The sequence below is a fragment of the Nicotiana attenuata genome, unplaced genomic scaffold (genome assembly GCF_001879085.1).
Source record: "Nicotiana attenuata strain UT unplaced genomic scaffold, NIATTr2, whole genome shotgun sequence".
In the NCBI taxonomy this organism is placed as follows: domain Eukaryota; kingdom Viridiplantae; phylum Streptophyta; class Magnoliopsida; order Solanales; family Solanaceae; genus Nicotiana; species Nicotiana attenuata.
Window position 1 is genome coordinate 79,144 of NW_017673177.1, and position 15,326 is coordinate 94,469.

General features: G+C 38.5%; 1 protein-coding gene across 1 annotated transcript; it reads right to left on the reverse strand.

Moving 5' to 3' along the window:
• Window positions 1-512: 512 nt before the first annotated feature.
• LOC109215644 lies at window positions 513-10,300 on the reverse strand. The gene is made up of 4 exons (XM_019379746.1): window positions 9,970-10,300; window positions 8,656-8,716; window positions 7,865-8,023; window positions 513-876 (listed from the first exon to the last, which is right to left on the reverse strand). The coding sequence occupies exons 1-4, from the start codon at window positions 10,119-10,121 to the stop codon at window positions 829-831; spliced, it is 420 nt and encodes a 139-aa protein (XP_019235291.1). The 5' UTR covers window positions 10,122-10,300; the 3' UTR covers window positions 513-828.
• Between the last annotated feature and the right edge of the window lie 5,026 nt (window positions 10,301-15,326).

Here is a 15,326-nt window from a genome sequence, read left to right on the forward strand (position 1 = left end):
GGCCATGAAAAATAACACTACTACAAAAAAGATTTTTAGCGGCAATTTATATACTCTTTAGCGGCAATAAAAATTGCCGCTAAAAGATTTACCAGCAAATAATCTTTGGCCAGTGTAGCCAGTGTCGCTAAAGGGTTTAGCAGCCATTTCTTGAAATGCTGGTAAAGATCCTTTTTATTGCCGCTAAACGTACCTGAGTTTTAGCGGCAATTATTTACCGGCAGTTAAAATAAACACTAAAACGCTCCCACGAAATCCAACATCATATATTTTATGGCTTTTGTTATTGCCGGTAAAGACCCATTCAATTGTCAGTAAAAAGAGCCGTTTTAGCGGCAGACATAATGGGCGCTAAAACTATTAATGAATTGGTTATATATATATAAAGGCTTTTGTTATAACCAGTAAATATTCATCTGATTGCCAACAGAAGAGGAGTGCTTAACAAACTTTCTTATTGCAATGAAGCATTAAGAAAGGTTCCTTCAATAACCTATAATGCACATTATGCATATTCAAGTTCAATTATAATAAGATTCATTCTCAAAATGTTAATACACTTCATCAAATTCACAACAAAATCTACTAATCCATAATTTCAAAGTGTCAACAACATAACCAAAAAGGTAAACTATTTGAATCTGATAAATAGTGTGATTTGCCCTCTAATAACTATCAATATCAAATTACTACAATACTATACAATAAATGGCGCCATTAAAGTTTCTCCAAATCTTGATCATGATGAAATCTTTCACATGCCAGATATCTGAACAAGTACTTAATCTCTGGCTTACTATCCGAAGAATAGTTGTTTGGCTTCCCATATCATATATACCTCGCCACTAGTCTCATGAGATATATGCCTTGCATTATCTTTACAAAAAACAAATCAAAGCATGAAATTAGTATTTATTTACATGTGTTTGTGAGCACGTGATTTTTGCCCTATATGAATTACTCCCATAAATTCAAAACAAAATAATTTTTTTCATTATTTGCAATTTTGTGGCATTTTTGTGTTAATTGCTTGCATTTGTCTGTGCATATTTTAATTAATGAAAAAAAAAACAAATACAAAAATACTTGGCATTTGCATTTAGGGTTTAATTTTACATTTTAGGATTATTAAAAAATTAATTGTCTTATACAATGGGAAAAATCAAAAAAAAAAAAAAAGAATAGTTTAATTTGCACTTTTAATTTTAGCTTTGATTTTAAGTATCTTTTCTGTTAATTTGTCTTTTATTAATTATCATTTTAGGTTTAACTAGTTTTTTTTTTAAGTTCTAGGAATTAATTTTGATTGTTAATTAAGTTTTGAAAAAAAAAAAAAGAAGAAAAGAAAAGGAGAAAAAAAATGAAAGAAAGAAAGAAGAGCAAAATCATTTGGGCCAGTTCAATTCCTCTACCCCAGGCCCAGTCTCTCCCCTCCCAAATTCGGTCAAACCAGCCCGAACCCATTCCCCATACCCGGTCCAGCCCCCCCATGAATCAAAACGACGTCATTTTGAGCAGGATCAATCCCAGCCGTCGAGGTTTGATGATCGGACGACTGGGAAGCTTAGGTTAATTAATATATAAGTGTCCAAATCAACCCTACCCCCCTCAGACCCCCCCAGGTCCCGTCTCTCACCGGTCCATTAGAGACCAGCTCAACCTCGCCGTCCTCCACCATGCACCGCCGGCCGGAAATCGCCTCTGCCGGCGGCGATCGCCCAAAGCCCCCCAAATTAACACCATAGGCTCGCCTCGACCTCCTCAACCCCAATCTACCATTGATTTACCTCAAAACTTCCCCGAACCTCTCGAATCTGTGAAACCCTAGCCGCCGCCATGAGTCTCCACCGTCGTCTGGTGGCGGCGTCCCTTCAAATACCACTCAAAACTCAGTCAGACAACCTCCCCTCTACCTCACTATACCCCCTGTACCTTTCGCCCTTTCATTTCAAATTTAGATCCTGCTCCTCTGTGAAGCTTCAAAATCGATTTTGGGGTTAAAATAAGTGTTGGACATTTGTTCTCACGAGAGCAAAACGACTAACACTCATTTTCGCCTCAAATCGGAGTCAAAAGAAGTCCAGGCAGGTCATCGTCCCATGATTAATTTTATTAGGTATTTTCTCTATTCCTCATTGTTTCTTTTTCTCTTCTCTTCATTCTCTTTTGTTCATATTCATCTCCTCCCTCGTCATGTTTCAGAATGCATCTCAATTACATTGGGTCTGTTTCTTTTCATTTCTTTTTCTAAAATGCTAGTCAATATGTGTTGTAGGTTTAAAATTTGAGTCATATTAATAATCTTCAGTATTTTAATGTGTTTGGATTTTTTTGTTTCATCAGTATTTTGATTCCATTTTTGGCTCGTTTCTATGTGTTGCTAAAATGACTGAAATAATTTGGGTTTGCTTCTTTGTGGCCTGGGATGTTTCTTATCACGTTTTGGGGCTGCTTGGGTTTCTGATTCTTGTGGGGTAGATTTGGGTTTGAAATTTGACTCGTTTATTCAGAAAATTGGGTCATTGACCCACGACCCATACCCATAGGTTTCAGGGGTAAATATCAGGGGAGTTCAGGGGTAGGTTGGGTAGTTTAGTTAGGGAATATTGCAGTAACAGATTGGGAAGCCCCTAGAAGCTTCTAGTATGGGGTCTAATTTCATTTTCAGGCTTTTGGGTAGTATAACTTGGCCAACAAGTCATAAAATCAGGGACCTAAGGGGCAAAATAAAATCTGAGGATTGCCCTATGGCTTGGCCTATAAAAGCATATCATTCTTGCCTTTGAAGGCAAGGATAGAAGTACTGAAAATTCTAAAAAGTTCGAGGCGGCTGAGTTTTCTAAAAAATACTGTTCCATTAAAATTTTCTGAGATCCTTGAGGTGTTCTTTGTTAAAACGATCTCTGAATAGTCAGAAGTTGAAAATGAGTTGAACTTGGTTTGATATTCAAGTATTTGGGTCAGCTTTGTTTCGATTTTGATAGCTGGTTTTACTGATATATTGCTGGTTCAAGTTTGGGTTTTAAGTTGATCTTCCTCCGTTATTCCTGGGCTATTTTGCTGCTGAAATATTGTCCCTGCTACTGCTGTTGCTAAACCTACTGTCTCACTTCTTCTTTGTTTCTTTCTTCTTCCAGGTACAAANCCTAAGGGGCAAAATAAAATCTGAGGGTTGCCCTATGGCTTGGCCTATAAAAGCATATCATTCTTGCCTTTGAAGGCAAGGATAGAAGAGCTGAAAATAGAGAAAAATACAGACGGCTGAGAACTTTTAGAAAATACTGTTCCATTTGTTTTTGGTTTCTAAGGGTTTCAATTACTGAAACACATTTTGGTTCACCTAGGGAAAAATGGACTGAACTTGGTATTCTTGGGGTCTTGTTGTTGGTTTGGCTCATTTGTTTAGAATCTCTGGAAAAACTACTGAATTTGTACACCTGAGTAGAGAAGAAATGGTTTAAGTTGGTTTTGAAGTCAGTTTTCTGAAGATTTTCTACTGTTCCATTGGTCTATCTTGTGCTGTTCATTATTCATTTGGTCAAACTCGAGCTAACTGCTGTTGCTCACTGCTGATTTCTTATTTGCTGTTGTTTCTTGCTTCCCAGGTATTTTTCTATCTACGAGCAACAATGTGAATGCTGATTATGTAATTCAAGTAGAAATTTTATGGAATACAAGATGTGTTTGCTTTGTTTTCCTTACTATTTAATTCCATGTAGTAAATCTGTAATAGTAAGTGTCAAATGAGTTGTTACTGGTGTACTGTGAAACTGGGCTTGTATCTGGAGTTAATCGCTTGGTTTCGATGCTAAATAGCGAGTTTGGAAGGTGTATGAGCAGGTTTTGTAGGTGTTTTGTTGTTGGTTGTTTATTATAGTTTGAATGATAGGTGAACAGCTTTGGTGGGTTATGATGTAGCTTAGTGTAATTCTGTTTAAGTAGCAAATTTTCATGTTGTATTTAATGCTGGATTGTTAGACTCACTAGATGTTTGGACTCTGCTTTGTCATTTCAGCTCTAATGTGAGTTAAGTTTCTTGTAATTGATGTGTCAAAAGAGGTTCAGTGTTCTGAGTTTATATTTACTTGATTCACCCATCCCTATATCCCAAATCAAAGTACCTGCGAGATATGTGTGTAATTGAAGAACTGTGATTCAAGTAATGAATTTATGGTTCAACAAATCTCAAAATTGTGAGTTAGGTGGGTTTTCATTGTTACCGATAAATTTACTATTAGGATTCAAAGGTTGTATAAGGTGTTGATAATTTAGGTTGTTCAGGGATGAGTGAATTACTATTATTCGGCATGTTCAAGCGTTTTTTTTTGGGGGCAGCTCTTTATCAAATAATTAGTACACTGTGATCGTTGTTTAGTCACGACGAATTTGGGTCAATATGCATGCTGAAATGAATTTGTCTCTGGTTTAGTTAATTTGTGTCAAAGGATTTAACTCATAATTCAAATCTGTTAATTAGACCTCGTGCTTATGTGTTAATATCAATTATGCCCATACTACGGTGTCTTGGGTGAAAGCCATTCGGATCGTAAGAACCAGGCCTAACGAGGGCCCAGTTATAATCTCTGCCCTTTCATGAGCATACCCCTGGGACTGGCTTCATCTGGAGCCCAATCTATTTTTATGCAATCATTCTGCAGCATGTCTATTCACATTTGGTTTATGGAACTGGGCCAATGTCAAATTCAGAAGCCCAAAGCTGGGGAAATTCTAGTAGAAACAGCAGTATTTTCCTTCTTCCTGGGTTAATCTTGAAGCCCAAAAATGCTGAAAGTTTGAATTTGTGTTATGTTTGTGAGATTAATTCTTATAATACGGGGTTTGGGCCTTCCGAGCTAGGTAGCATATTTGAATTAGGAGGCTTTCCTCTTGTTCAAGTATGGACCTGAGTTTGAAGCTCGAATTCCGCGAAAGGTCCTCTAATAATGGTAATTAATGATGCTAATTAATTAGGGCCCTTTTAGAGACAACACTTTAATAGAAAATCATAGTTTCTTTTAGGATGGCCTTTAAATAAAAATGAGACGAGCCTCGCCGCACAAAACATATAAATTGCGGGGCCCTCATTAAATGCTTATATTGAAATACGTAGAATTCGGGACGTGCCGTTTAGCGAATTTTCACGGCCTCCCGCAAAGATAATGACACGTTAATCGCTTTAGGCGCGCTTTTTTTTTAATAATTACTTTCCTAAATACGGGTGTGCATTTCATGCAACCCAAATCGAAATCCCAAAACGTTGGATAAAAATGTGTAGAGGATCCGGGTGCATTTCATGTGACGTGATCCGAAAACACGTTTTGAAACGACGTTCACTTTCTTAAAAATTGACTAAGAGCAGTAAATAATTCTAAAATTGCACTATAGGTTCTAACATGTATAAAAATCAGATTTTAGCCAAATATAGCATTTGAGCGACCGTGCTAGAACCACGGAACTCGGGAGTGCCTAACCCCTTCTCCCGGGTTAACAAAATTCCTTACTCAGATTTCTGGTTCGCGATTGTAATATAGAGTCAAACCCTTTCCTCGACTCGGGATTCAAACCGGTGACTTGGGACACCATAAATCTCCCAAGTGGCGACTCTAATCTCTTAATAAATGAATCTCGTTTCGATTGTCCTTTAATTGGAAAAACTCCTTATACTCCCTTTACAGGGTGTAGCAGCGAAAAAAGGAGGTGTGACAGTGTTTACCACCAACTGCCGCTGGTTCTTGCAGAGGAAACCGTGAAGGGCACTTTATGACTTGTACAGACTTGAGTTGGTCGACGATGGTTCTCATGGTGGGCCTTTCAGACGGATCCTTTTGCAGACATCTTTGAACAATATCAGTCATTGTCCTGGCTTCTTTAGGGGGGAACCCACCTTTTACCTGAGGATCCATGATTACCGATAATCTACAATCATCAGCGAGGAAAGGCCTACTCCACTTGACTAAATTCCTCTCTTATTTTGAATACCGACCATCGAGATTCTTCCGGCCGGTGAGCAGTTCTAGAAGAACAATCCCAAAACTCCAGACATTGCTCTTAGGAGTTAGCAACCCTCTCCAGTGTCTCTTGCGAGAGATTTGCCAGGGCCTGAACAAATGAGTGTTGTTTATTACTTAAAATCTTCTAAGTAAGAAGGTGCAAATAATGTAACCAAATTCATCAGTAGACCGAGAGTAGCCGAAACACAGAATTCTTCTAAAAAAAATACTTTCTCTGTTCCAGTTTATGTGAACCTATTTCCTTTTTGGTCCGTTCCAAAAAGAATGACCCCTTTCTAAATTTAGTAATAATTTAGCTTAAACTTACAATTCTACCCTTAATGGAAGCTTTAATAACCACACAAATACTCTGGGCTCCTTTTTGACTTGTTTAGGACCACAAATTCCAAAAGTCTTCACTTTTTCTTAAACTTCGTGCCCAATCAAACAGGTTCACATAAATTCGAATGGAGGGAGTAGTAATCTACGAGGCATCTTCATCTCTTCTATTAAGAGCCACATCAGCTGAATTTATCAATCACAACTTTTATCAAGACATGCTCCAAAACTAAGACTCTATTGACATACATCTTAAATACATGGAAGACAGAGCTTGCTGATAATCAAACTACTCAATATAGCCCAAACACCTCTGCTAGTCCTCCCAAAACATTGGGTAAAAATTTACATTTTAAGACCAGCATTTTCCAGAGATTAAAGAAATATTGTGTTACTGCAACAGTAAATAAGAAAGCTTACGACTGAATTGCAAGATATCTCTGTCTCTTGTATATTTGTAATGCATCTATACCCTAAGAGCTTTGCACTAAAATCCAATGACAATATCATAGGCCACGCCTCATTATAAAAACTATGAAATTCCATGCTATACAAACACAAAATGACACAGAAAACTACAAGTTTGTGTGATAGAAAAATGGCCTTTGTTGTAGTGGTAAGATATGACTGGTGTGATAAATGCACAACTACTTCAAAATCGATAATCATACAATAGCCTTAAGCACTACCAGAGAAACTTCTAGAATTTGGCAACAAAGCATGCACTGATGAGTCTGGTGAATGTCAATTGTCAAAGCATTATGTTCCTCATTCACTTATATGTTTTTAATGTAAACTTTTAAGCCAACACAAAGGAAGGGAAAATAAAGAACCTCAAAAGAAATTCTAGTTAACAGCAGAAGGTCGATCTTTAAAGATCTCAACAATCTATACTATATGGCAACTGCTTCTTTCAAGTTAATTTTTCATAGAACTGCTTACTTTTGTACTTTAGACTAACAAGACAACATGTTTGTGCTTCCATTCCATTGCAACTATGTGAAATGATTACAATTCAAACTGAATCTGGACCAAGCTAATAGAATATTAAATTTATGTGTTTTAGTTGTCCAACCAATAAGATAGATGTCATTACTTGGTCCTTCATACTTTATTAATTTACTTATGTTCGGTCAATAGAATGAAATGTTTTATGTTTGTTTGGTGTATAAATATTTTGTGCATATTGGTAAACAAATACTAATAATTTCTGCCCAACTTTTTCTTGTTTGACCTTCCGAAATATTATCTTTCAGAAGATATTACACTATTAGATAAATTAGGATACAAACACGTTTTGCTTTCTTTTTTATTAGGGCAATTAAAGAGTACTTCAAACAAGTTCTACTTAGAAGTTCCCAAGGGAGTTAGAAGATGATACCCATTGTATAAAACTTTTTCAAGGATGATATAAAAATTACCTACATTTTCAATAAAAATTACTTTTAATTTCAAGGCAAAGTAAGATGTCATTGGAACCATAAACACTAACCGAATACATAAAAAGTTGGAAGTAGATTAAAGCCCTCAAATACCTTAATGGCAGCTTCCCAATATGTTTTCTTTTTACCACTTGAATGAGGTTCAAAGCTGTCTGTGCCTCCAACTTTGAGTTTCTCACAGAGTCGTCTATCTAAAGTATCTTCACTGCCTTTCTGCTTCCCGCTTTGGTACTTTATATTTGCAGAGTCGAACTACGATAAGTAATAGCAACTTTAGCACTTTTGATGTTTCTCACCTTGGGTATAGGACCATCCTCGTAATCTTTATAACTAGAATTAGAAAATACATTCTTATATATTTCGTTCATACACAAATGAATCTGAGTAAATGAATCCAAGAATCCGGAAGATAAAGTGACAATATCCAATAAGGAATGACTCTGAAGAATACACATGTACGAATATATGATCATGGGAGAAATAGTTATTTGAAATTAATTACCCAAAAAAAATTCACATCTCTAGGGGAATGTCGGACAAACTCAATTCTGCACTACTGATCGAACTCAATAATGATGAAGATGAATAATAGAATAAAAAATAAGGCACTATTGAAGTGTAAATGAAAGTAGATAAAGAGCGGAAGAGGGAAACATTCACCAACATATTACATCAGCTCTCCAATCATATTAAAATTTTAAAAACATTCACCAACATGCTAGAAACAAGATTGAAAATAAGGATTTAATAGCTATTCTAACGGACTATCAACATGACTAAAAACAAGAATTTCATAACTACCAAGGATATTGCAGAGATAGCAAGTTGCAGAACAGGAATAAGAAACACACATTGAAAATATGAAAAAAGAATAGGAATCTTACTTTGAAATGGCATTCATGATGTTTATGTAGCTCGTTCATGGACGTTATTTGCCTCGAGAATCTAGTCAGTACATTAAGAAACAAGTAGAACAAATAAGTATCCTAAGCATATTATAATGTACAATCCTAACTCCAAATTGGCCTTAAGAAAATCTCCACCAAACTCTATGCTAATATCAAGTTATATGTTACAAACTAATTTTTCTCTATTGAACATCATCTTAATGATGTAGACATAAGAATCTTGAAGAGAAGAAGAAGACCAATTTACAATAAAACTAATCTCATTCAAGATGAACTAAGTAACGCTCAGTAGCAGAAACTTATCCACCAGCGGCAGCAGTGGCATCATGGATAGAAAATAAATCTTTTAAGTTTCTAAGTTCCATGAAAACCTAGTACAATTAAAAGTAGTATTTAGCTTTTGCACTGCACTACAAATAGCTTCTCTAGTATCTTGTAATAGTTTCTGATCTATTTGTGCAAGAAGAGAAACATAATGGTATATGAGTGTTTATTACAGTAAAATTCTCACTATCTTTGGTCCTTAACTCTCCTAAGAGCTACATTATACTAGAAATCCAATTAGAACAAAGTAACTTTGGGCATACATGACTTCTAGAATATTCATATATTATAGAGGGTAATAAATAATTAAATATAATGCTAATACATGTACCCAAAAACCTCTTGATAAGCTGTAGGCAAAAACATGACGCCTTTTTAGTTTTCATCTGTTTTATCCCCTAATATGAAGAATTCATATAAAACAATCCAATAACCCTTCTTTGAAGAGAGTAATTTGAATAGATAATTTAACAAAAGAGCAAATTGAAACATGTAGCCCGATTCATATGGCTAGAGTAAGTATTACTTAAGGTTTCAATACTGGCTTTATGGTCTGTATATTCGATTTGTTTGGTACTTATCAGAATAAAATAATTTATTTGTATTTTCTCCTTTCTTTTATCCGCATATGTAGTTAGCAACAATCAAACCTTTCGAACTATTTGAATCAACTACTTATCCAAAGTTGTTTGAATCCACTAACATTTAAAAGCTTTCTTTCTTACTACTTTTAGTTACAGTTCTCAAGATTTGTCTTTTCTTTTCACATCTACAATATTCCGAGAGTAAATTTTATTCTCCGTAGAGAACGAATTCAACAACCAAAGAACGTGACCATTAAATTAAATTCTCCCAAAAATTAATAATAATTCACAAAGCACCTGATGCAAAAAATTATTTGAAAAAAATCTCTAATAGGCATTTTCAATTTATCTAAGTACATAAAACAAAGAGATTAGAAGGGACCTTGAGGCATAACTTTTGGCTTCTTCAGTTTTAAAAGAAAAGGCATGCCCAGTGATTCCAATTCCATTAACGAGTGGCGATGAAGAAGAAGAAGAAGAAGTACAACATCTATGCAGCTGCAACAACGCCTCAACGTCATTGGTTTTCTTCATTAATTTATTGTAGAAATAACGGATCGTTGTCGAGTTGCAGTCAATACAGAAAGAATATGAAGTCGATGAAGTACCAGAGTAATTGATCCATAAAATAGAGATGAATTTTGGGCGTTAGGGATTTAATTGATTTTCATTTTTCATTCCTTTAGGTTCTCAATGAAAAAAGAAATGCAAAAATAAAAAATAATTTGGCGGGAGTGCCAAAAAAAGTCCCGCTCTTGGACTTGTTAGAGTTAATAAAAGACGCAAGCTTCAGTGGCATTTTCTTCTAATTGTCAGTAAAAAGTGTTTATTCTCGGCAAATATTCAATTGCCGCTAACATTGGCCTATACGGAATAAATTAGCGACAATTAACTTATTGCTACTAAATAATTGCCGCTAAAAGCTTTTTTTGTTGTAGTGTAACATGATAGTAAGAATTTTGTTAAAATAAGATGCTCTAACAAGACATATTACAACGTGATATATTTAGTATTCTTTAATGCAAGTACTAAGATCAAAGGTTGGGGTTGTTACAGATAGAAGAAAGAAACTATGTTATCCCGAACAAGATATGAGATACAACTTTATGTGGTAGTAACAAAATTCTTACTACCACATAAAACCCCCGAAGATGGAGGCTAGCTTCGAGGGTTTTATGTGATAAAAATGTACCACCTAGACTTAAGGGCAAATTCTACAGGGTGGTGGTTAGACCAGCTATGTTGTATGGAGCTGAGTGTTGGCCCGTTAAGAAGTCCCATGTCCAAAAGATAAGTGTAGCAGAAATGAGAATGTTGAGATAGATGTGTGGTCATACCAGGAAAGACAAGATCAGGAATGAAGTTATTAGGGACAAGGTGGGAGTGGCATCCTTGGAAGCCAAGTTATGGGAATCGAGGATGCGATGGTTTAGGCATGTGAATATGAGAGATATAGATGCTCTGGCCAGGAGGTGTGAGAGGTTGACCACGGCGGGCTTGAGAAAGGACAGGGATATGCCTAAGAAGTACTGGGAAGAGGTGATTAGGCAGGACATGTCAGTGCTTCACCTAATCGAGGGCATGACTAGCGATAGGAAGGGGTGGAGGTCGAGAATTAAGGTGATGGGTTGAAAGTTACCTCCTTCTTGTTTGTAATTGTATCTGGTACTTTGCAACCACGTCCTTTGTTGTGATGACCCGATAGGTCATCTTATGAACTAAAATCGAATTCTGTGTTCCGAGGCCTTAAAAACCTCATTTTATCCCTCATCGATTTGCGTGCATAGTCCAGACGTGTTTCCGGAAAGCTTTTATGTTGAAAGTTGATAAAAATAAGGAATTTTTCTTAAAAACTTTATTTAAGTTGACTTCGGTCAATATTTTTGGTAAACGGCGGACTCGTGTTTTGACTGCCCCGGTGGGTCCGTATCGAAATATAGGACCTGGACGTATGCCTAGAATCGGATTCGGAGGTCCCTAGCCCGAGTTATGAATTTTTGATGAAACTTGAATTTCTGAAAAGTTATTTGTTTTTAAGAAATTATTGATGTTTGATCTCGTTGGTATCGGGTCCGTATTTTGATTCCGGAGCCCGGTACTAGTCCAATATAATATTTTTGTCTTGTCTGTGAAATTTGGTGGGGAATGGAGAGGTTTGACGTGACTCGGACGTCCAGTGGTAAAAATAGAGATTTCAAAGCTTTCTTGAAAATTCCAGTTGATTTGGTGTTCAATTCGTAGTTTTAGGTGTTATTTTGACAATTTGATCACGCGAGCAAGTTCGTATGATGTTTTTAGACTGGCGTGCACTTTTGGTTTGGAGTCCCGAGGGTCTTGGGTGTATTTTTGGATCTTTGGTTGAGAGAATAGTAAAGTTAAAAAATTTGGGAGTTTGACCATGGTCAATATCGGGTTAAGACGACCTCTTTTCAGTGTTTTGAGTGCGAGAGCAGGTCCGTAGCGTATTTTATGATTGAAATTCATATATGGTTTGTGTTCGGGAGGTTCCGGATGAGTTTCGGGGTGGTTTCGGACAATTTCGGAGAAGTTTCGATTTTCCTGGTTTCTTATGCGACACTGTTCATTAATAATTGCGAACATTTTATGGCAATTGCAAAAAACATTGTTCATTCGCAAATTGCGAACCATTTATGGCAATTGGGAAAACACTATTTATCCCCAGAGGCTTCTCAATTGCAAACGACTTTAAGGTCGAGAAACCCTCACGCAAACAAGACCGGGGTGAAGGAGCGTCAAGGTGCATATGCTCTGTGACTGAAGACGTTCTTCCCATAGTTCGAATGGATTGCAATTGGGAAGGGAAGGATGTAGTAGTCCCCAGGCCCGAGGACGCCTTTACTACCCACATGGAGGGGTACATAAGTGTTTACACTTACCCCTTCACGCTTGGCCTGGTGGACCTGGTTGTTTTGGACTTTTGAAAGAGGTACGAGGTGTGCCTCAGGCAAATCCATCCGTTGTTATGAAGGGATTGTGATCCTAATCCGCTATTTCGTGTAGAAGACCGAGTCACGTCAGTTCACGATCAAAAATCTACTTCGATTATACAGTCCTTGAATTTTTTGAGGGGGACTGATCAAGCTTACTCGTCGGTCCAGCAAGGCCCCCTTTTGGAGTATTGACGAAGGCCAAGACTGAGATCGGGGCTGGCAGGGACGCTTCGTCTGGGTGAAGATCGAGGATTTGATTCCCCTCAAATACATGATATTCCTTGAGAAGTGTAATGTGTCTTGTAAGTGCAATCTCCCTTTAAGCGTCGAAATTCTTTTTTTCTTGAGTTTCTTCCTTCTTATTCATACTTGTGGTCGTGCAGTTGTTGCCCGGGTACTGAATACGGTGCCCCGACTAAAGGAATGGATCAAGGGCATCTGTACTCAGATGCCGTACTCCGAGTATACATGGTGTGGACTCTCGAAGGGCCGATAGGGGGCCCGTTCTCATGGTAAGGCCTCTTTCTGAATAGTTAATACCATGTTTCTATCTCCCATCATACTAACTTCTCTTCCACTTTGTTATTGGAGGTTCGCCTAAGACCACCGAACTCAAGCCTTCGAAAAGGGACGAGGACATGTCCCCGTCCGCTGATCCCTCTGTTGCGGGGAAGGTCGGGGTTTCCACGGAGGAAAAGAAGAAAAGGAAGAGAAAACCTTCGAGCTCCCCGGGCTCCGAGGTGAAGAAACCAAAGAAGAGGGTGGCCCGCAAGCCCAGGAGGAACTCTAGCTCCCAGATGCCGGGTTCCGACTCTCTCCTCCGACTTAGGGACGAGCCAGAGGATGAGCTTATTTTTGTTACCCATAGGACGACTTTTCCTAGGGATCAAGAGGAATCCGAGGGGGAGACTTGTGAGGTCGACCCTCTTCAGACTCAAGAGATCGATGTGGAGACCCTGGGTGGGACTCCCTAGGATACTGGATCCGCTCCGATGGAAGCCCCCGACATAATAGAGATTTCGGGAACACCCTCTTACAGTGAGTCCATGCTCGAGGAGGCCCAAGCGAGAATGGAGAAGTCCAAATGAGGGGGTCCATGGTGCAGACCTCCTTCACTCCTTTTTTGATGGTGTGGACTAGTCTACTTTGGAAGACTTCTCCGGGCTGGGCGACCTAGAAGTTCCGAAGAAGGACACATCATCGGCAGCTGGTGGGCCGAGCTCGAATCTAAAATTAATCAACCAACTCCCCGCTCCGAGTATGGACCCCGGTCGCTAGAGAACGCTTATTTTGACAATCCCGGGGGATGCCCCGGTTTTGTCTGCTCCTGTAGGGATAGCTAGCTACCTCTGATGCCTGGTGGCCGAGGACGACCAGGCGAAAATGAATTAGGTGAATGTACCGTGCCCTTTCGATGAGGCCCAGTAGGCGTTGAACCGGGTAAGGCATCATTACTTTCCATCGATCTTTATTTAGGTTTTGATGTTTCTCAGTTTTTTCATATTTTTGCAGGCCTCATTACTCCATCATGAGAGCTTCATTCGGTAACGGGTTGAGGTCAATCAACTCGAGCTTGAGATCAAGGAGCTTGCCCAGAAAAAGGGACGTGTACAAGATTATTAGCGAGCAACAAGAAGGGGTTGTTAAGAACCTCTAGGCCAAGCTGGATGGAGCTTAGAAAGAAGCATCGGTCTTAAGGCGGGAGGACGCCGACTTGGTTGAAAAGGTAAGAGTTCTTGAAGTTAGAAATGAGGATCCGGTCACAGTGGCTAACAACAATACCTCGCAGGTCCAACAGAAGATTGAATAGATCGACCAACTTCGAAAAGGGGTGGACGATATCCAAGTAATGGCCCACGAGCGGAAAAGCAGGATGGACCTGTTGTCCTCAGAGAAGGAGACCACTCAAGGCCAAGCAGTCTTCGGTAAATGTTTAGCTTTGGGTAGCGAAAGAGAAAGCTGATACACAGGCTCAACAAAATGAGGATCTTCGAGCACAACTGGGCTCGCCCATCTCTTATTGGGATGCCCTTGGTAAAGATCTCGAAATAACAAAGTCCAAGTTGGAAATAACCTCGGCCGATGCTAGCGAGATAGTGGCTCAATACAAGGCCGACGTTAAAGCAGTCGATGCCCTCTTGAAGACCAATGCCGAGTATGTGAAACGGGTGTCTCGAAGGGAAGTCCTCGAAGAGATCCATGCTCGAGGCTTCAACCTATCCTCCAAGATCGAGGAGGCAAAAGACTTGAGGTCGAGGCGATAAATCTATTTGAGCTCGGAAGTGCGGAGGGTCCCGAGGGCTCTGATGAATCCGAAGACCCCGATGGCTCTGGTGACGAATCGAGCTTCAGTGAAGACCAGACGTGAATGCCGTAGGTTTTTTTTTTGTTTTTGTATTCTGTACATATTTTTTGTTCAGTTCGAGGCCGTTTTTGTTGGGCCTTTATAAAGATATTCCGGAATAAAATTTCCCTCTTTTGGCAATTTAATGTCTCTACTATGTTAACATCTTTATCTAATTGAAAATATTTCTAATGACTTAGCACATAATCAAACATAGTAATAAGTCATTTATTTTTTGGAGGTCCGAACAGAACCTGACCTCAATGCAAATTTTGCTCGAAACTTTTAAAAACTCGGAGTAACGAATGCTTTCCCAAGATGTTTAAGTGTTTTTAGACAATCCCTTTGCCAAAGGTTACCCTTTAACATGTATTTTGAAGGCCTTACATTTTGAATACGGGCTTCGGATGTCTCCGAACCATTTTTTAGGGTGGCCGGAGCCTT

Coding starts and splice junctions, on each gene's coding strand:
- LOC109215644 (XM_019379746.1), bottom strand. CDS start 10,121: ATGAAGAAAACCAATGACGTTGAGGCGTTGTTGCAGCTGCATAGATGT. Junction 8,024..8,655: donor ATCATGAATGCCATTTCAAA/GTAAGATTCCTA, acceptor TACTTATCGTAG/TTCGACTCTGCAAATATAAA. Junction 877..7,864: donor ATTGGGAAGCTGCCATTAAG/GTATTTGAGGGC, acceptor TTTTTTGTAAAG/ATAATGCAAGGCATATATCT.